Source organism: Nicotiana tomentosiformis, chromosome 1, assembly GCF_000390325.3.
Source record: "Nicotiana tomentosiformis chromosome 1, ASM39032v3, whole genome shotgun sequence".
In the NCBI taxonomy this organism is placed as follows: Eukaryota; Viridiplantae; Streptophyta; class Magnoliopsida; order Solanales; family Solanaceae; genus Nicotiana; species Nicotiana tomentosiformis.
In genome coordinates this window covers 65,276,431-65,297,765 of record NC_090812.1, presented here as the reverse complement: position 1 = coordinate 65,297,765, position 21,335 = coordinate 65,276,431, and the positions used below count along the sequence as shown (strand labels likewise).

General features: G+C 38.4%; 2 protein-coding genes across 2 annotated transcripts; both read left to right on the top strand.

Moving 5' to 3' along the window:
* The first annotated feature begins 9,838 nt into the window (after window positions 1-9,838).
* LOC138906682 (uncharacterized) lies at window positions 9,839-10,456 on the top strand. The gene has a single exon (XM_070196108.1). It carries the CDS (start codon window positions 9,839-9,841, stop codon window positions 10,454-10,456), a length of 618 nt encoding a protein of 205 aa, XP_070052209.1.
* A 992-nt stretch (window positions 10,457-11,448) lies between these two features.
* On the top strand, window positions 11,449-13,846 carry LOC117281896 (uncharacterized). Its single transcript, XM_070196105.1, has 4 exons — window positions 11,449-11,922; window positions 12,199-12,462; window positions 12,511-12,753; window positions 13,247-13,846. The coding sequence occupies exons 1-4, from the start codon at window positions 11,449-11,451 to the stop codon at window positions 13,844-13,846; spliced, it is 1,581 nt and encodes a 526-aa protein (XP_070052206.1).
* The last annotated feature ends 7,489 nt before the right edge of the window (window positions 13,847-21,335 follow it).

Below are 21,335 nucleotides of genomic sequence, written 5' to 3'. Positions count from 1 at the left end.
TTAGTGACGGGAAATGGGTTTTTATTGAGCAGTTTCATTTTTAGCTCATTTCAACATTTTTGGAGCTAGGGAACTCGGATTTGGGCGATATTTGAGAGGATTTTCACCAAACGGATTGGGGTAAGTGTTTTCTACTCGGTTTTCATTATATTTCATGATTCCATGTTTATTTTCATCTTTTATTTGTGAATCAATTGGAAGAAAATAGAATTTTTGCAAAATTTTCCAAAAACGAAAATTTAAGATTTGGAGGTCGATTCGTAATTGGAATTTGATAAATTTGGTATGGTTGAACTCGTATCGAAATGGGTGTTCAGATTTCATGAAAATTCTGTCGGGTTTCGAGAGGCGGGCCCTGCGTTGAATTTTTATAATAAAATTTTAAGTCGACATTTTATTATCCAGAATTATTTTCGATGAATTTTAATGAAGTTATACAATTAATTTGGATAGATTTGAGATGTCCGGAGGTCAATTCAAGCAAGAAGGCTATTTTGGAATATCGGCCTAACTTCAAAAGGGTAAGTATCTTGCCTAACCTTGAGTGGGGAAAATTACCCCTTAGGCATTGAGTCTTATGTGGAAATTGTGAGATTGAAAACCCTATACGCGAGGTGACTAGTACGTACTTGGTTTATATGTGCAATTTATATCGGCTAAAATTTGTAGACACCCTTATGCATTAAATTGAAAAATTGTTGGAACTTAGTAAATCCTTGATTTGTCATGCCTCATTCCTTGTTTGTCGATTTTGTATTTTATATGATTATTTGGTATGATTGCCACTTGGATTTTTATGTGAATTTCGTGTATTTGTTGATTTGATATTTCTTGGAAATAATCACATTATGGATTTTTCATATGCAAATAATTATTTAAATAAGTTTAAATTGAGGCATTTATATATTTATCTAAAATTTGGATTAAAGAAGACGTTGTCCTATGATGAGTTATTTTCCCATCCTTGTGGTTGTTTTTGACTCGAAATGGCGAAAGTTGAAATTTTGAAAAGGTTGATAGGGAGTGGACCTTTTGATTTCGTGGTCGGATTCCGATTCCGATTCCGAAAGTTGGAGCAGGTTCGTAATGTTGAATGTGACTTATGTGCAAAATTTGAGGTCAATCAGACGTGATTTGATAGGTTTCGGCATCAGTTGTGGAAGTTTGAAGTTTCAAAGTTCATAGATTTCAATTTGAGGTGTGATTCACCGTTTTGATGTTGTTATGTGTGTTTTGAGGCCTCGAGTAGGTCTGTATCATGTTATGAAACTTGTTGGTATATTCGGACGGTGTCCCGAGAGGCTCGGGTGAGTTTCAGACGTGGTTCAGATCATTTCATTTAATTTTTAGATTTTGCTAAGATTTCTGGTTCTGGTGTTTCCGCATATACAAAAGAGTGGGCGGAGATGCGAGTCCGCTATGTGGACTATTGGCCGCAGAAGCATAGAAGGCCATGGAGGACAGGGGTCGCAGGTGCGAAGAAATTCCCGCACCTGTGACATCGCAGATGCGGACAAGTGGACGCAGGTGCGGGGGCAGCTAGGAGTGATTGACTCCGCAGAAGTGAGGCCAGGGCCGCAGATGCACGTTCGCATGTGCGGAACCTGGAGCGCATGTGTGGGCCCTGGAGGTGCAAGTGACTTCCGCAGAAGCAACATTTTTCATCGCAGATGTGGCATCACAGGTGCGACAATAGGCCCGCAGATGCGAAAAGTCTGGGCAAAAGTTTTATAAGCAAGGGTTCACAATTTTAGTCTTATTTAAGCATTTTGGACTCAGACTTAAGGCGATTTTGGAGAAGATTTTTGAGGTGATTATTGAGGTAAGCTTCCTCTACTCGTTTTGGATCATAAAACTTGTATCCCCACTGATTTCCCCACCTAATTAGTGAGATTTTGAAGTGAAATTTGGGTTTTAGGGCTTGAGAATTAGAGAGTGGGTTTTGGGGATTTGGATGACCAAATGGTGTCAGATTTTGATAAATTTGGTATTGTTAGACTCGTGAGTGTATGTGCTTTCGGGTTTTGTAAATTTTGTCGGGTTTTGAGGTACGGGCCCGGGTTGGACTTTTGGCCGATTTTGGGCTTTTGATTCAAGATTTGATCTTTTTCGATCGGGATTGGTTCCTTTAGCATTGTTTGATGTATTTGAGTTGTTTTTGGTTAGTTTTGAGCCGTTTAGAGGGTAGAATGCGCGGGATGGCATTTTGGAGCATCGCTTTGCATGCTCGGTGTTGGAGTTGGCTTGTTCGAGGTAAGTAACTCTTATAATCTTAGTGCTGAGGGTATGAAACCCCGAAATATGTGTTATGTGATTGGTATTGAGGTGACGCACATACTAGGTGACAGGAGTGTGGGCGTGCACCTTGTGAATTGTGATTCCGTTGTTTCCATGGCACTGTATAGGGGCCCTATTTTTTTGATAACTGTGTTATCATCATATGATAAAGTAGTTAAGCTGTCAATCATGCTAAATATCATGTTTAGGCTTTATGCTGATCATGTGATATATATATTATTGGATCGGGTTACACACCGCAACAATATTGGATCGGGTTGCACACTGCAATAATATTGGATCGGGCTGCACGCCGCAACAATATAATGCTTGGGCTGAAGGAGCCCCTCCGGAGTCTGCACACCCCCAGTGAGTGCAGTCGACTATATATATATGTGGATCGGGATACACGCTGCAATGGGTATTATACAACGCTGAGTGATTGAGTGTGCTGAGCCTTGAGCATAGTGAGAGAGAATGCGAGACAGTGAGATTGAGTACTCTGAGAGTGTGAGTACATGAGTTCATCTCTGAGATGTATTGCATTGACATGCACACATGACATACATGCATAGAGATATATTTTTCTCATGCCGTATGGTATCACATCATTATGATTTATCACACATGTTGACAGATGGGCATAATGATGCATTTGTTTTACACTGGTTATCTGGAAAGAAAATGAAACATCTTATTTATTATGGAAAGGATTCTGGTAAAATTATTGTTTTCAAACTTATTCATATTTTTGGTAACTCTGGTAAATGATTTGGGTTTTCATTGAAGTACTAGAAAGGCGGAACTGTTTCCAGAAATCATGTTTTTGTTGAACATTTGATTGTTGAGTTACTTCTGGTATTATTTGTTTTTTGTTGTTATGAACTATTGTTGGTTATTGAAGTTAGGACCCGACCTTGGTAAAAGCTCGTCACTACTTTCAACCTAAGATTAGGTTTGTTACTTACTGAGTACATGGGGTCGGTTTTACTCATACTACACTTCTGCACCTTGCGTGCAGATATTGGCTGCTGATGTTGCTATGTTCGATGGGAGCTGGATTGAAGATGTACCTGCGTCCCGGTTGTAGCTGCCCCTTGTTCGTGGTAGCTTTAGATCTATAAAACTCTGTTTATGTACTATTCAAACAGACTATGTATTTATTTCATTTCTGCTTTGTAAACTCTATTCTTAGAAGCTCATGATTTATACTATCAATTCTTGGGGAATGTATAAGATACAGATATTTCTTTACTTAATCGCTTTATTAATTGTTATTGGAATTGGTTAGAGGTTAATTGGCTTACCTAGGGGGTTAAGTTAAGTGCCATCACGACTAGTGGATTTGGGGTCGTGACATAAGGGTGGCTATTGATATTGTCAGGGCAGAGGGATTAAGGGAGGCTATTATATAAGTGATAAGGGTGGCTATAGTCAGGGATGATATGTGATGATGTGGGGTTATTATGTTGGTAATATTTATGTGATGATGTGGGATTATTGCGTTGGTAATTTTTATGTGATGTGATTTTCCTTGTGTTTATTTTTATATCTTGTGCAACTTGTCTTGTTGTTTTGGTAAACTTGATAATAGTCTGATCTATGTTGAAATTGTGAGCATGTGGCTAGTGCCGAGTGGATTAATGTTATATGGGATCGGATTGCACGCTGCAACAGATATGAAATGTGGCTACGAGGTGCCAGGGAAAATATAATGATTTTTATTATTGGCACGTGAGTTATCCATGTGGTTTTGATAGAAATATGGGCATGAGGTGCCGTGGAAACATGAAAGTGGGCTGAGATCCGTGTTACGAAAATATGAAAGTGGGATGAGACCCGTGTTTTATGATTATGAAATGAGGTGTCACAGAGTGACTTTTATTTGAAAGAATTTATATTCGAAAGATATTTATTTGAAAGAAGTATATTCGAAAGATATTTTATTTGAAAGAATTTTATATTCGAAATATATTTATTTGAAAGAAGTATATTCGGAAGGTATTTATTCGAAAGATTATATGTGAAAGATTTATATTTGAAGGACTTGATTAATTGGATGTTCTTGTGTTTCTTATTCGTTTGAGCAATAATTATGGTGTTCTTGTTGCCTTGCTGTTTATATCACTGGTCGATTTTTGTTGCTATCACTGCTAGTTGTTTTTTTGTACTATTGTATACTGCTATATTGCACAGGTTATTTGACTAGTGAGTGTCTTCACTGTACCTCGTCACTACTCCACCGAGGTTAGTCTTGATACTTACTAGGTACCGACTGTGGTGTACTCATACTACACTTATGCACATTTTTGTGGAGAGCCAAGTATTGGAGATATTGGATTAGGACAGAGATTAGAGTGTGATCACAAGGATTCAAGGTAGGACTGCTTGGTTTTCGCAGTCCCTTGGAGTCTTCCATTATATTGTACTGTCAACTCTTATTCGAACAATATTGTATATTCGATCCTTGAGATCATTGCATGTATTCAGTTAGAGTTCGTGACTCTGTATTACCAGTCTTGGGAGGTTGTTATAATTATTTTCGTTGTGGGTTTCGATTATCTATTTCAAAAAAAGGGGGCTTGAATTGTAATTGTAGTCGACTTACCTAGTCTTAGAGACTAAGTGCCATTACGATTCTTGTGGTGGGATTTTGGGTCGTGACATGAGCCTGTCAATTGTCAAAGGAAAAAACAGGAACAGAATGAATGAAGACTGCAAAGAAGGGAAGATACATGATTTCACGACCCAAATTCCAACTAGTCGTGATGGCACCTAACCCAACCCGTTAGGTAAGCCAATTACCAACTATCCCATTCCAATAATAATTTTTAAAGCAATTTAAGTAAATAAGGGTCTTAATCTTATAAAATTCCCAAGAACTAGTAGAACAAATCATGAGCTTCTAAGAATAAAGTATACAAAGCGGAAATGAAATAAATACATAGTCTGTTTGAATAATACATAAACAGAGCTTTTATAAATCTAAGGCTACCCTGAATAAGAGGAAGATACAACAGGAACGCTGGTACATCTTTAGATCCCGCAACCATCGAGCACAGCAACAACAACAGCTAACATCTGTACGCAATGTGCAGAAGTGTAGTATCAGTACAACCGACCCCATGTACTGAGTAAGTAACAAACCTAGCCGTAGGTTGAAAGTAGTGACGAGCTTCTACCAAGGTCAGAGTCTAACTTCCATAACCAACAATAGTTCATAACAATATTAAACAAGTAATTCCAGAAGTAACTCAAAGAATAAATGCTCAGCTAAATCATGACTTGTGAAAATAGTTCTGCCTTTCAAGTACATCAATGAAAACCCAAATCGTTTACCGAAGTTACAAAAAATATGAATAAGTTTGAAAACAGTAATTTTTCCAAAAATCCTTTCAATAATAAATAAAATATCTCATTTTCTTTCCCAGATAACCAGTGTAAAACAAATGCATCACTATGCCCATCTGTCAACATGTGTGAGAAATCATGAATAATGTGATACCGTATGAGGAAAACACATCTCTATGCATATATGTCATGTGTGCATGTCAATGCAATGTATCTCAGAGATTGCACTCATGTACTCACACTCTCAGAGTACTCAATCTCATTGTCTTGCATTCTCTATCACTGTGCTCAGCAGTCTCAATCACTTAGCGCTATACAATACCTGCTGCGACGTGCAGCCCGATCCCTGTTTATAGTCGACTGCGCTCACTGGGGTGTGTACAGACTCATGAGGGGCTCCTACAGCCCAAGCGCTATAAGCACGGACAACTCACGTGCCATAATATAAATGTCTGGATCCGTATGGCTAACTCACGTGCAATAGTATAATATATATAAAGCCAACATGGTCTGCTGCAGCGTGCAGCCCGATCCCAAAAATATCCTCACAATCAGGCCCTCAACCTCCCTCAGTCATAAATCTCTCCAGTCTCTCTCTCATGGGCTCACAATGTCATGAGAACAACCCAAAATGATGATATGATGTATCAATTAATAATAACAGAGACTGAGATATGATATGTAATGATATGAATATGACTGAGTATAAATTTTCAATTTAAAATAAATAATTCACAACAATATGACCTCTGTGGGTCCCAATAATACTGGCACATAGCCTCAACATGATTTTTAATATGCTTTTCAGCTCAATTTCTTTAACTCATAAAACCGCATGGAAAATGCCAAGATCATTTAACTACAAAATCCCACAGAAACAATTATGTCACAATTTCTATAGTACACGCCCATACGCCCGTCACTTAGCATATGCGTCACCTCCCAACAATTCACGAAATACATATATCAGGGTTCATACCCTCAACTCCAAGATTAGAAGAGTTACTTATCTCAAAAAATCCAATGTCGAGCAAGCTAAGCAATGCTCCAGAAATTCCATTCTGTGCGTATCAACTTCCAAACGGCTCGAATCTAATCACAATTAATTTGATTCAGTCCACACAATTTATAGGAATTAATTCCATATCAAAATACTAATACTTTTCCACAAAATCCGAAATTACGCCTCAAAAATTGCCCGTGGGGACCACGTCTCAGAACCTGACAAAAGTTATAAAATATTAATGCCTATCCAACCACGAGTCCAACCATATAAATTTTACCAAATTCCGACATCAACTCGACCCTCAAATCTTCAATTAAAGTCTATGAAGATTTCTACCATTTTCAACCCAATCCTTACCCATTTGAACTTAACAATCTTTCCACAACCTTATTGGTATAAATACATAATACTCTTACACCCAAGAATCATACTATTAATCATCTATTTTTACTCCAAACCCGAAATCGAAGAATTGAGGAAAGAAATTCTTACCTTTTTGAAGCCCTAGCAAGATCCTTGTGAAATCTTCGAACCTTGAACAAGAATTGTTGGATAAATGACTAAGTTTTCACTTTCTCTCTCTAAAATTCTCTCACCTCTCTCTAAAAGATCAGATGAAACCCTTTAAAATGACCCCCGATAGTGTTCTATAAGAATGGGGTCGAGTTTATAAAACCAGAAAAATGAAGCTCCGGAACAGGTTCTGCGGTCGCATATGCGACCGCATATCGGTCGCATAATCGGTGTCCAATACTGGCAAATATCTGCCTGTATATGCGGTCACTATGCGGCCCGCATACCCGTTCTGCGGTCGCATAGTGACCGCAGAACAGTTATGCGATCGCATAGTCGACCGCAAATTTCATCCAAACTGGCCCTCTTCTGCCTCACTTCTGCGACCATTATGCGGCCCGCAGAGTGATTTTGCGGTCGCATAATGGACCGCAAAATCGTGTTTTTTCGCCAAAAATCTCCTTTACTTCCCGGTGCATTATTCAATCCAAAAAGTCCGAGTAACCTTTGTACTAATTGATCTACCTCGACACCACAAAATCTTAATTTCCTTAGCAAAATTCTCCGGGTCACTACACATACGTCAACATCTGGTCAACCTTTTTAACTTAAGTTTTAAACCTTGGAACTAAGTGTTCCAATTCATTCCAAAACCTTACCGAACCCGAACCAATTATCCCGGCAAGTCACACAACAATTGTAAAGCCCAAAATGAGTAGTAAAGGGGGAAACGAGGCTGTGATACTCAAAACGACCGGCCGGGTCGTTACTCATGAACTAGAGATAAATAAGGAAGGGAAATAGGGAGCGGTTATAAGTAATCCTTAGTCATAAATATGCCAGTTACGATTATCTATGGTAATGGGCAATCATTACAGTTAATGCCCTTAGTTAGTCCAAATTAAGTATACGATTATCTATGGTAATGGGCAATCATTACAGTTAATGCCCTTAGTTAGTCCAAATTAAGTATGATAGCCGTTACGATTGTAAGCTCCTATATAAGGATGGGAATTCCATTTGTAAAGACGAGTGACTGTTATTACTGAAATTCATACTATAATTCTTTGTTTACTCTCTAAATTTCCGGCCTTGATTTTGGGAAGTGTTTGTCAATCTGTTCCACACTTTTCTTTGTTAATTATTTCCATCATTTCTTTTATTTCTCTTAAGATTATTAAGAAAGTAAAGTAAAACTTGGTTATCAGTAACCCGTTTTCTTCTAGATATTGACTTTGACCGGAAAATCTATTTTTGGTTAAAGAAATTGGTTCCGTTACCAGGAATCTAATAATTTTTTCACTTTACAAATTCTACTTTTTGACAACCAACTATGTCAACTGCTAACAAAAATAACCAGTTGAACCCACAAGGTAGAATTCCACCACTCCTCTCTCAAATAGGATCCCCTTAGCAATCCCGTGGAGGTTCACCTGAAAGGTCTACATCGCACGCTGATGATCAACAAGGAGATGGACAAACTGTAGAGCAGGACGCTCTAAACCAATTGATTGCAGAACACGTGAATAGTTCTTTACAATATTTTATTAGAGAATTTCCCAACGCGCCACAATCTCCTCCAGCAGTCAATACAACAACCCTAGAAGACCCGCGCTCAGGGCTTGACAACTCTGGAGGTGGAGGAATTCCTAACGAATCTCGCGATGAAGGGTCAAGTACACCAAATAATTTTAATCTACAAAGTTTGCTACTAATATTGCAGAAACAATTGAAGGAGCAAAACGATCGCATAGAACAAATACCTGGTGTGCCACCCGTGATCAAAGGGGTGGATATTGATAAGTATTCACAACAGCCTTGGAAGCCAAGTGCAGCGCCTTTGCCAATTCCTAAAAAGTTTAAAATGCCTGATATTTCGAAATATGATGGAATGACTGGACCTCGAGATCACGTAATTGCATTCACAACTAGCGTAAAAGGCAACGATTTAACCAAACAAGAAATTAAACTGATTTTGGTTAAGAAATTTGGTGAAACACTCACGAAAGGAGCATTAACGTGGTATTCTCTTTTACCTAAAAATTCTATTGATTTTTTTGCTGAGCTTGCAGATTTATTTATAAAATAACATTCGGGAGCTCAGAAGGTTGAAAAAAGGATGGAAGACATCTTTAAGGTAAAACAGGGGAATACAGAATTACTCAGGGAATTCGTAGATAGATTCCAGCAGGAGAGGATGATGTTACCTCGGGTACCTGATAACTGGGCAGCTATGACATTCGCGAGTAATTTAAACGAGAAAAGTTCAGAAGCCACGAGAAGACTCAAAGAGAGTTTGCGGGAATTCCCAGCGATAACTTGGAATGATGTGTACAATAGATACATCACAAAGTTGCGGATAGAAGAAGATACGATCGCATAACCAAGAACCGATGAAAGAGCAGGATCGAGATGTTTGAAATCAGAAAAAAGATCGGAAAAAATAGGTACGAACCTTACATAGGACCTGATGGGCGGGACCCTCGATATAAACAAGAAAACACGCGGTTCAACTCAAGACCGAGGCAAAAAGATACGAGCTCTTCATCTAGGTTTAGAAAGGAACGGGATGCACGAGGTAACGAATCCGGTACACACGCAAGGGCAGGAGATTATAGCTTCAACGTCAGCACCTCCGAGTTAGTATCTATTTTAAGAGGTATGGGAGATAAGGTGCGATGGCCTAAAGAAATGAGATCAGATCCAAGCAAAAGGAATCTAGATTTCTGGTGTGAGTTTCACAGAGATCATGGCCATAGAACAATAGATTGTAAACAACTGCAGGGAGAGGTCAAGCACTTGTTGAAGCAAGGTTATCTAACTGACCTGTTCAATGAGAAAAGAAGACAATCATATATGAAGAACATACATGAACCCCCAAAACCTCCATCACCAAAAAGAACAGTTAATGTGATAACTGGGGGTGATGAGGTCAATGGTGTAACTTATACAGCTACAAAAAAGACGTCAAAAATCACAGTTACTCATGGGAAGCGAGTTTGCCAAGTCTTGGATGGAGACAGTATAACATTCAATGATGAAGATGCAGACGACTTGATGATTCCTCACAACGATGCACTAGTAATATCTTTACTTGTACACGATACTAACGTAAAGCGAGTTTTGATTGATCCAAGTAGTTTAGTAAACATCATTTTACTAAGGGTGGTGAACAAAATGCAAGCTAACGACAAGGTGATTCCAAAGGCACGGTCCTTGGCCGGGTTTGATAATTCAAGTGTTATCACAAACGGGGAAGTTTTGCTCACCACGTTTGCTGAAGGAGTTGTTAAGGATACGAAGTTCTAGGTGGTAGATGCGGACATGACATATAATATAATTCTGAAAAGACCATGGATTCACGACATGGACGCCGTCCCATCCACATTATATCAGGTTATCAAACTTCCTTCACAGTGAGGAATCCGTCAAATCCGTGGAGATCAACAAGATTCAAGAAGTATTAAATCAGTGGTGGTTTAGAGCAAGGTAGTCAATGATGCAGACGCAAAATAGCAACTACAGAACTCAGTTGAGGACATTGGTGCAAAAACCTCAATTGAAGGCATACCAGGACAGACTGGTGTTGATTCGAGACCCGATGTTATTCAAGAGCCAGAAGAAAATAAAAATATTAAGACAACTGCTTAAGAACTCAAAGCTATAGTACTATTTACACGTTGTCCAGGCAGAGAAGTTTACATCAGAGAAAGTTTAAGCCCATAAATGAAAGGTAAGCTAATCGACTTTTTACAAGCTAACGTAGATTGCTTCGCTTGGTCGCATTCAGATATGACAGGTATACCACCAGAGGTAATGACTCACGAATTGGATAAGGACCTATCATACCCACCTATCAAGCAGAAGAAGAGGAAACAAGGATCCTTCAAAAATTAGGTAATCCAGGATGAGGTACAAAAGCTTATGAAAATTGGTTCGATACGAGAGGTAAGGTACCCTAACTGGTTAGCTAATACCATAGTAGTTCCTAAAAAGAATGGAAAATTGCGAGTTTGTGTAGATTATACTGATCTAAACAAAGCTTGTCCTAAAGATTCATTTTCTCTACCACATATAGATCAACTAATCGATTCTACTGCAGGACATAAACTTTTGAGTTTTTAGATGCATATTGAGGATATAACCAAATAAAAATGGACTCTCTAGATGAATAAAAAACTTCGTTTATCACAGATAGGAGGACTTATTGTTATAAAGTCATGCCCTTTGGTTTAAAAAATGCTGGAGCCACATATCAAAGGTTGGTGACCAAAATGTTTTAAGAGTACTTGGAAAAAACCATGGAAGTCTACATTAACGATATACTGGTCAAGTCAACACATGCGGGAGATCATTTTCAACACTCAGACACTTTCGAGATTCTCCGCAAACACAATATGAAGCTAAATCCAGAAAAATGCGCTTTTGGCGTGGCTTCAGGTAAGATTTTAGGCTTTCTCGTTTCTAACAGAGATATTGAAGTGAATCATGTGCAGATCAAAGCTATCAAAGAAATACCAGAGATACTCAAGAGCAAAAAAGAAGTGCAGATATTATCAGGAAGAATAGCAGCCCTAGGGAGGTTTATATCAAAGTCATCAGAAAAGAGTTTTAAATTCTTTTTAGTATTGAAAAAGCATAATCAGTTTGAATGGACCGACGAATGCCAACAAACCCTCAAGGACCTAAAATTGTATCTGTCAAATCCGCTTTTGCTAGCCAAACAAAAAGATGATGAAAGGCTTCTCATTTATCTGGCTGTGTCAGAAGTAGCGGTAAGTGCGGTATTGGTATGAGAGGATAATAGTAAGCAATCCCCAATTTATTATGTTAGTAAATCTTTGTTAGATGCTGATACACGGTATCCCTACTTGAAAAAGCTTGCTTTAGCATTAATCATGGCATCCAGGAAGTTATGACCTTATTTCCAATGTCATCCTATTTCTGTAATAACTGCTTTTCCCCTGAGGAATATATTGCATAAATATGAGTTATAAGGTAGGTTAGATAAATGGTCAATAGAACTCAGTGAGTATGATGTCATATATCAGCCCAAAACTGCGATAAAATCGCAGTTTTTAGCAGATTTCAGCATGAATTTAGTTCCTGAAGCAGAAAAGGAACTACCGGTATTCACCAAATCTAATCCAGGGATTTGGACTTTATTTACCAATGGTTATTCAAACATTAAAGGAGCGGGTTTAGGAATTGTACTAACTCCACCTTCAGGAGAAGTCATAAGACAAGCAATAAAGTGTTATCCAATCACTAACAATGAGGCAGAGTACGAAGCTGTGATTGCAGGTTTGGAACTGGCAAGAGAACTTGGTATAAAGTAGATTGTGATCAAAAGTGATTCGCAGTTGGTGGTTAACCAAATGCAGGGGAATTATATGGCTAGAGAAGCGCGAATGAAACAATACCTGGAAAAGGTACGGGAATTACTTAGACAATTTCAGTCGTGGAAGGCCGTGCAGATACCCAGGGAAGAAAATGCAGAACTAGATGCATTGGCAAATCTCGCGCCTGTCACGAATGTAATAAATGCAGAAAATGCTATCGTAATACATTTGTTTCATTCGGCACTTGACCAAGACAAAAGCGAGGTAAATTTTAATAATTTAGCTTGGGATTGGAGGAACGAATTTGTAAACTTTTTGCAGTATGGAATCTTGCCCGAGGACAAGAAGTCACAATTGCTTCGCCAAAAAGTCGCCTGGTATTTCTTAATTCGTGGAAGTTTATATCGAATGATGTTTGGCGGACCTTTAGCATGGTGCCTCGGCCCATCGCAAACAGAGTATATGATGAGGGAAGTACATGAGGGGCACTGTGGCAATCACGCCGAGGGAAGATCATTGATAAAAACATTAATAAGAGTAGGGTATTATTGGCCAAACATGGAAGAAGAAGCAGAAAGCTTTGTAGCCAAGTGCGATAAATGTCAACGATATGCCAATAACATGCACCGCCCAACAGAACTGTTACATTCAGTTATTTCACCATGGCCTTTCATGAAGTGGGGCATGGTATTGTAGGACCGTTACCTCAAGCTAAGGGAAAGGTACTAAAATCACATAATTCTTTCAAAGTTGGCAGATCAAACAGATTACGTCCGCCCCTTACCACCCTGCAGCTAATGGACAAGCTGAGTCAATAAACAAAGTTATCATTAATAACTTGAAGAAGAGATTAGAAGAATCAAAAGGCAAATGGCCAGAAGTGTTACCGGGGGTTTTGTGGGCCTATCGAACAACAACAAAAACAAGTACGGGTGAGACTCCATTTTTGCTTGTTTATGGTGCAGAAGCTTTAATTCCGATAGTGATAGGTGAACCAAGTACGAGATACACACATCTTACTGAGGAAGCAAATAAGAAGGAGATGCGAGTAGATTTGGATCTATTAGAAGAAAGGAGAGAAGCATCATTAATTCGAATGGCAGCTCAAAAACAAATGATTGAACGATATTACAACAGGAAAGCTAATTTGAGATACTTCAAGATTGGGGACTTCGTCCTCAAAAAGGTATTCCGATCGACAAAAGTGGCCAACGCAGGAAAGTGGAGTCCTAATTGGGAAGGCCCTTATAGGGTTCGAGGTATTGCTGGAAAGGGAGCATACGAGTTGGAAACCATGGATGGCAAGGTACTACCGTCAAACTGGAACGCAGTTCACTTGAAGAAGTACAACTTCTAGACGAGGAAAGTACCCATGGTCAGGTATCACGCAAGTTCAATTTTCTTTTGTTCTTTTAAATTTTACTAACCATTTTAGATGATAGGAAAAAAGCTAGCCCATACCAAATGATGATATTAGACTCGAAAGGCACGCAGAATACTGAATTATTTCCGGACTAGGTTACAACCTTTCTGATGGTAAAAAGGGTTATGCAGTCATCATCTAACTAAATGTCTCCAAGTCCCGTTCGTATTTTCCTTTTCAGGGAATGGACCAAAACAAAAGAGTAATCTAGTATTCGAGATTTTATACTTCAAGGCTCCGACACTGGGGGGTCTATGTATGTAGAAGAAAGCAAAAGTGACGAAAAGACATACTTCAGTTTAGCCTGAATCAAAAACCTTGAAGAAACAAATCTCTGGAATTTTTCAAAGGAGTGTGAACTCGCAAAAAGGATGCAAGATATTACATGTTCCCGTGAGTTTTAGGTTAAGGCAAAAGTTTAATCACGGGATAATAGAACCGATTTTGTATTTACTCACGGGATAATTGACCCGATTTTATATTTTTAAATCTTCTACAATAAAAGCAGTTATGAAAGTGTTGTACGAGCGATCATGAAAATAATGTATGAAATTTATTTGAAATTTCAAACTATAAAACTTCCTCAAATTATTTCTTTTTTCATGTCTACTTCATGTTTCATATATTTGCACCAATATGAAGATGAGACGTCATATTTATCAGTGTCGTTACCATAAAAGGGCCCTCTTTTATAAAACTCCGTGTTTATCAAAGCCACGGATTGTTAAGGCATTATTAAATGCAAGAAAAAGCTCAAACATAAAAAAGTCAAAGAGCATAATATGTGGAAAAATCAACCGAAACGTTTATAAAAACAAAAAGGTGCTAATCTGTCATTAAAATACGAAAACTAAGATAAGGGAAAAAACAACATACGGAAGTCTCAAATAAAAGATAACAATAAATAGGGGAAAGGAGAAAACTAAGGAGCATCATCAACGGGAGAAGAAGGATTAACTTGAGCAGAAGAGGCTTGAACATCGCCTCTACTAGGAACAAGTCCATCCCCATCAGCCTTGGAACCTTCATCTTCGGGTGAGAAAATGCTTTGACATTGCTGAGTTTTATCAATTGCTTCTTTAGCCTTAGCAATCTCAGCATTAAGGTCAAAATCCTCCTGGTTGGCTTCAATTAGAGTCTCGAGGCGAGTGTTCAAAAAGGCCCAGCTCACATCCAACGATAGCTTATCCTCGAGAGCCTCATAATCCTTCTCCTACTGATCAACCTCAGCTCTCAACTCTTCTTTTTTTTTTTGCTTCCGAGGCATCAAAGGCTATCTTCAAAGGAGCGAAAGAACTTTCTAAGAATTGAATTTTATCTGCAGAGGTGCGGAGATCCTCCTGAGCTTGGGTAAGCGTCTAAACCAATTCTCCCGCGTAAACCTCTTTTTGATTAAGGAGTTCTTTCAAACTCCTTATCTTTTCAGTTGCCTTGGAAAGTTGTTCAGCAAAAGAGGATTCCAGTATATCCCTGTCCTTCCCAAACTGACTGGAAGAGGTTTTTTCAATCGCTAGCTCGGCAGAAACCATCCTCAATTGACGTTCTAAAGCGTTCTTCTCTTCTTCAAGAACTTCCTTTTCCAGTTGAAGACCTTCGAATTGTTCCTTCTAATTGTCAAGCTCGGTGCGCAATTCCTTAACTTGCTGGTCCACTTGAGAAACTCTTTTCATAAGCTCGGTACCAATCAAATTAATCTGCAAAAAAGTATAGGAATAAGAGTTATGATCGAGGAAGAAAGAGGAACATAAATATAAGCTTGTATCTTTAAAGAAGAATGAACGATGCCATTCATTAAAGTCAGTGAGCTGTGGTTTTCTAATTTCTTCTTCTCCACGGGGCCAATTAGTGGCTTCAACCACACGTCAGCTTGACCAGATTTCCTCAGTAAGTTCCCATCTTCAAGGACCTCAATGCGATTCTTTTTATCTACCTCCTGCTACTAGAAGGTTTGGCCTATGTGTGAGAAACAGCCACATGAGTAACAACTGGAGTAACATCAGGCAAAGGCATTGAGGTGTTGATGGTAGATGAAGCTAGAAGGGAAGCAAGAGGCAATTCTTTAGAGACAGGCCCGAAAGCTTCTTCACCCTCGAAGCCTTGAGAAAAAAAATCTATCAACGAAACTTGGTGGGGTTTCAACAATATCTTCATCAGAAATCACTAAAGGAACGTTCTCTGGCTCATCTATGAGTCTGAAAGGAATTGCACTGGAGGGAAGGTCATGAGAGGGGTGTGCCTCATCATCAGAAACCACGCATCTCCTGACGCGTGGCTTTCTTACCAAAGATCCTTCATCTGCTTCTTGTTCATCGTTAGAGCCACGGGCTTCGTCGGTTTTCCTTTTGTAGGAAGAAGCACTCAGAATCCGTTCATGAGCAAGACTCACGAAAAGTCTGGTTGATTGAACAGATGCAAGGCTAATACCACGAATAGAAAATCCTAACAAAAAGGAAAAGGGAAGGATGATAAATTCTTGTATAAACAAATATAAGAAAAAGAAGAACTATGAAGGTAAAACGTATCGTGTGTCTTCACTTTCCAACCAATTTTTTGAGAAAGGAATTTCCAAGATCTTTTGTCCATAGGGGTAGCAGTTAACATTTTTTCTACCCAAGCACAGAAGTCAAGAATCTCATCAAAAACTTTCATGGTTGATGCAAAACGGGTACGTGATTACAAGAAATTATGCATGGTATATAGAAAAAGAAAAAAGAAGAAGAAAACTTAGGTGCAAAATTTCATTTTTCTGGGAAAGGCATTTTCTCTTCACCCACTAATCCACTAGTGGGAGCAGCAACGAAACGGGCATACCAGCCATGGTCTCGATCATCTTTAGGGCTAACCAGCACCCTCTTACTTCTAGCCATGAGAGAAAAGACCCCTTCACGAAATAGCTTGGGGGAGTGAAGGTGAAGCAAGTGCCGAAAGGTAAAAGGGACGAAAACCAGATCCGACAAATAACGTAGGCAAGCAACGGTCCTCCATACAATGGGGCCAATCTGACCAAGACACACATTGAAGTAATGACAAAACTCAATGATTACTGAATCAATAGGAGGCTTAAACCCCAAATTCAAAGGGTAGGTATAAACAAAAGAGTAACTAACATGATAAGAGGTGATTCTCTGATTGGCACCGGGGACTAAAACTTGGAAATTCGATTTCCAATGGCGCTCTCGTCGAACCAAGGAAAGAAGACCGGTAGTGATTAAACTTGGATAAAGTTCAGCAGGGTTGAGGGAAGCTATAGAAGAAACTTGATTTCTCATGGTTTCACGGTCAATTACAAAAGATAATTCTTGGGGAACAATTTCTGCAACTGTAGGTTCACGCACAGGTTCATTTAAATTCTTATTCCAAAAAGAAGATATGGGGGGTTAAAGGAGCCCTATGTTTAGAAGAAGATGGCCTAACAGAACTACTTTGAGAAGAGGAAACACAGTTAGATAGTGAACCAAGGCTACAAAGTCTACCACCTCTCCTACTTCTAGTAGGGGCATTAGAAGGAGGCAGTTCATCAACAATCACAACTTTGCGAGAATTTGGCATTGTCGAAGACATGATTATCCAAGAAAATACAGAGGAAAGAATGCAGAAATATAAAGAAAGAGTAATGTAATGAATGCTGAAGAAGGAAAACTTCAAAAAAAATAAAAAAGAACGAAGTATTTATAAGAAGATACGACCGTCGTTAAAACTGGTCATTATGAAGCGTCTTAATGGAACCGTCACTTCGTGACTGGCACAACCGTAGGGAAAGAAACCTAAAATGCGCTGAGAAATTGTAGAACCAATCGTATGAGGCCATGTGGCATGTGCATTAAATAGACGTGACAAGTGACACATCGATTATGAGAAAGGCATGATGATGCTCGAGAAGCGGCATGAAGGAATTCCCGCCATAAAAACTTACCACTTCCCGAATATTCAATTGAGAATATTCAGAAAGTGGGGGAGCTATGGTGGAAAAAGTCACGATACGTGGAACGACATTAAGCTGATAAGGCATGACATGTGAAGCGTCGATATAGTGACAAGTGGCATTCTCAATTAACTGAATTTAGGATGCACGGAAGACACGAGAGAAACACCCACGGAATAACATAAGAGAAAAGAACCGAGCCTGGCAGTTGTCAAAGGAAAAATAGGAACTGAATGATTGAAGACTGCAAAGAAGGGAAGATACATGTACCAGAGATAAATAAGGAAGGGAAATCGGGAGCGATTATAAAGAATCTTTAGCCATAAATATGACAGTTATAATTATCTACGATAATGAAAATTAATACAGTTAATGCCCTTAATTAGTCCAAATTAAGTATGATAGCCATTACGATTGTATGCTCTTATATAAGGATGAGAATTCCATTTGTAAAGACGGGTGATATTATTATTGAAATTCATACTATAATTCTTGTCTTACTCTCTAAATTTTCGGCCTTGATTTTGGGAAGTGTTTGTCAATCCGTTCTACACTTTTATTTGTTAATTATTTCCATAGTTTCTTTTATTTCTCTTAAGATTATTAAGAAAGTGAAGTAAAACTTGGTTATCAGTAACCCGTTTTCTTCTAGATATTGACTTTGACAGGAAAATCTATTTTTGGTTAAACACATTGCCATCTTATTAAGATTACATATAACTTTCAACAATTCTAATAAGCATATGACGAAAATGGAGATAAATAATTCAAAGAAACTAATAAAATAATCAGATAAGCATAACCTATATGTTCTTTCCATTTTTTTCGGCAAGTGGTCATTTGCCATATTAATTAGTATCTTTACACAAATAGTTATCAGATTTACTGTTTATTTTTTCTAGTTGGTATACATAAATTATATATTGATTATATATGATTCGACACATATTATACATGGATTATACATATAATATACTTATGCCGGCTATTTTAATTTAAGTGATTGTGGGTGAACGGCTATTTAGGTTAATTCTTCTTACCCAAAAAAGTATTCCGGCATTAGTTAAAAATAATTTAGATCCAAACTCATATTCTTTAAGTCCCCAGTAACCTGACTGACAACGAAGTAGTTTATAGGACTTATTATTGTGATATGGATATATCAAGAAACAACAAATAGTATAATTTCAAAGGTTGTTAAAGTTTTTTTAAAGTAGTACTTGCCAATAGATAAGAAAGTTATTTTTTTAATTGCAGTCACCCACACCAAACACTTGCTTTTGGTAAAAACAAAATATATCAAAATATATTTGTTATTTCTATACTATTCGCAGGTTTAAAAAACAAAATTTTAAGTTATATTTATATTTTTGTAACGACCCGGTCGGTCGTTTTGAGTATTACAATCCCGTTTCTCCTATTTAATGCTCAATTTATACTTTACAGTGATTATGTGACTTGCCGGGATAATTGGTTCGGGTCCGGTGAGGTTTTGAAATGAATTGAGACACCTAATCTCCAAAATAAAAACTTAAGTTGAAAAGGTTAACCAGATGTTGACTTATATGTAAACGACCACGGAATAGAATTTTGATGATTCCAATAGCTCCGTATGGTGATTTTGGACTTAGGAGATTTGAAAGTCTGTAGTTAAATTAGGTTTGAAATGGCTAAAATAGAAATTTAAGTTTGGAAGATTGACCGGGGAGTTGACTTTTTGATATCGGGGTCGAAATCTGATTCTGGAAATTGAAATAGATCCGTTATGTTATTTATGATTTGTGTGCAAAATATGAGGTCAATCGGACTTGATTTGATAGGTTTCGGCGTTGAATATAGAAATTAAAAATTCTTAGTTTCATTAGGCTTGAATTGGGGTATGATTCGTGATTTTAGCATTGTTTGATGTGATTTGAGGTTTTGACTAAGTCCGTATGATATTTTAGGACTTGTTGGTATATTTGGTGATGCGTTCGCGAAGAAGAGAGGAGGCAGCTGGGGACCCCATGCAATTGGTCTACGCGTTCGCGTAAGGGCGGTCGCGTTCGCGAAGTGAGGGGGCCAGTGAAGCATCGCGTTTGCGGTTGGTTGAACGCATTCGCGTAGAAGGCATTTGAGGCAGAAGCACTTTTTGCTTCGTGAACGCGAGGTAGATGCTGTGTTCGTGAAGGAGGAATTTGGGCGGAACGAAATTTGTGCTTCGCGAACGCGAGGCAGTGGCCGCATTCGCGAAGAAGGAGTCGCTGCGTAGTGAGTTTAAGTTCTGAAGAGGTGATTTTCGGGAGATTTTCAAGGAAAATAACGGGATAAGTACTTTTAACTCAATATTGGTCAAATTACCTGAATCCATGGTTATTTTTAACATTTAATTGGTGATTTAAGTTGGAAACTTTAGAAAACCCTCTTGCTTTAATTTGAATATTTGAGGGCTGAGTTGATGTCGGAATTTAGTAAAATTTATATGGTTGGACTCGTAGTTAAATGGGCATTGATATTTTGTAACTTTTGCCGGGTTCCGAGACGTGCGCCCCACAGGCGATTTTTGAGTTAAATTTCGGATTTTGTTGGAAAATTAGTATTTTCATTTGGAATTAATTCCAATGATTTGTATTGACTGAATCGAATTAATTGTGACTAGATGCATGGCGTTCGGAGAAAGATTTGCGAGAGTATAGCAGAGTAAATAATTATACGGTTTGAGGTAAGTAATATTTTTAAACTTGGTTCTGAGGGTATGAATCCTTGAATTTTGTATTATATCAATTGTTGGAGGTAACGCACATGCTAGGTGACGAGTGTGTGGGCGTGCACCATAGAAATCGTGACTTGAATAAAATTTTGTGGAGTTGTGAAAATTAAGGAATCATGTTACTATTCGTATATTCTTCACGTGTTAGGAAATTGAGCTGAGACTCGTATTAAAATTCATGATTAGGGTACGTGCCGATATTTTGGGACCCACAGGATCGTGTTGCTGTTGAATTTTGATTGTTTTAAAAATATATATTTCATACCCAATTATGTTCATCCATTGTGAGGATATTTATGGGATCAGGACTTTCCGCCTACAATAGGCCATATCGGCTTTATATATATTATTATTATATGGAACGGGACTGCCCGCCTGCAGCAGGTCTTATAGGCTTTATCATTATATGGATCGGGGTTGCTCGCCTGCAGTATGCCATACCGGCTTTATATCACGCTTGGGCTGAAGGAGCCCCTCCGGAGTCTGCACCCCCCACAGTGAGTATATATGATTATATATTCGGGATGGACTTCCTAGGGCATGGACTTGCCTTGCTTATTTATATTTGTGATGAATTTTCCTGCACATGGATCTTGTCCGAATCATTTATATTTGGGGATAAATTGCCCCAAGGCTGGATTGGCCTCATACGGTACTGAGTGACTGACTGTCAGTCGATGTGTGTATGTATATATATATATATATATATATATATACACACACACACACACAGTACTGAGTGACCGAGCGAT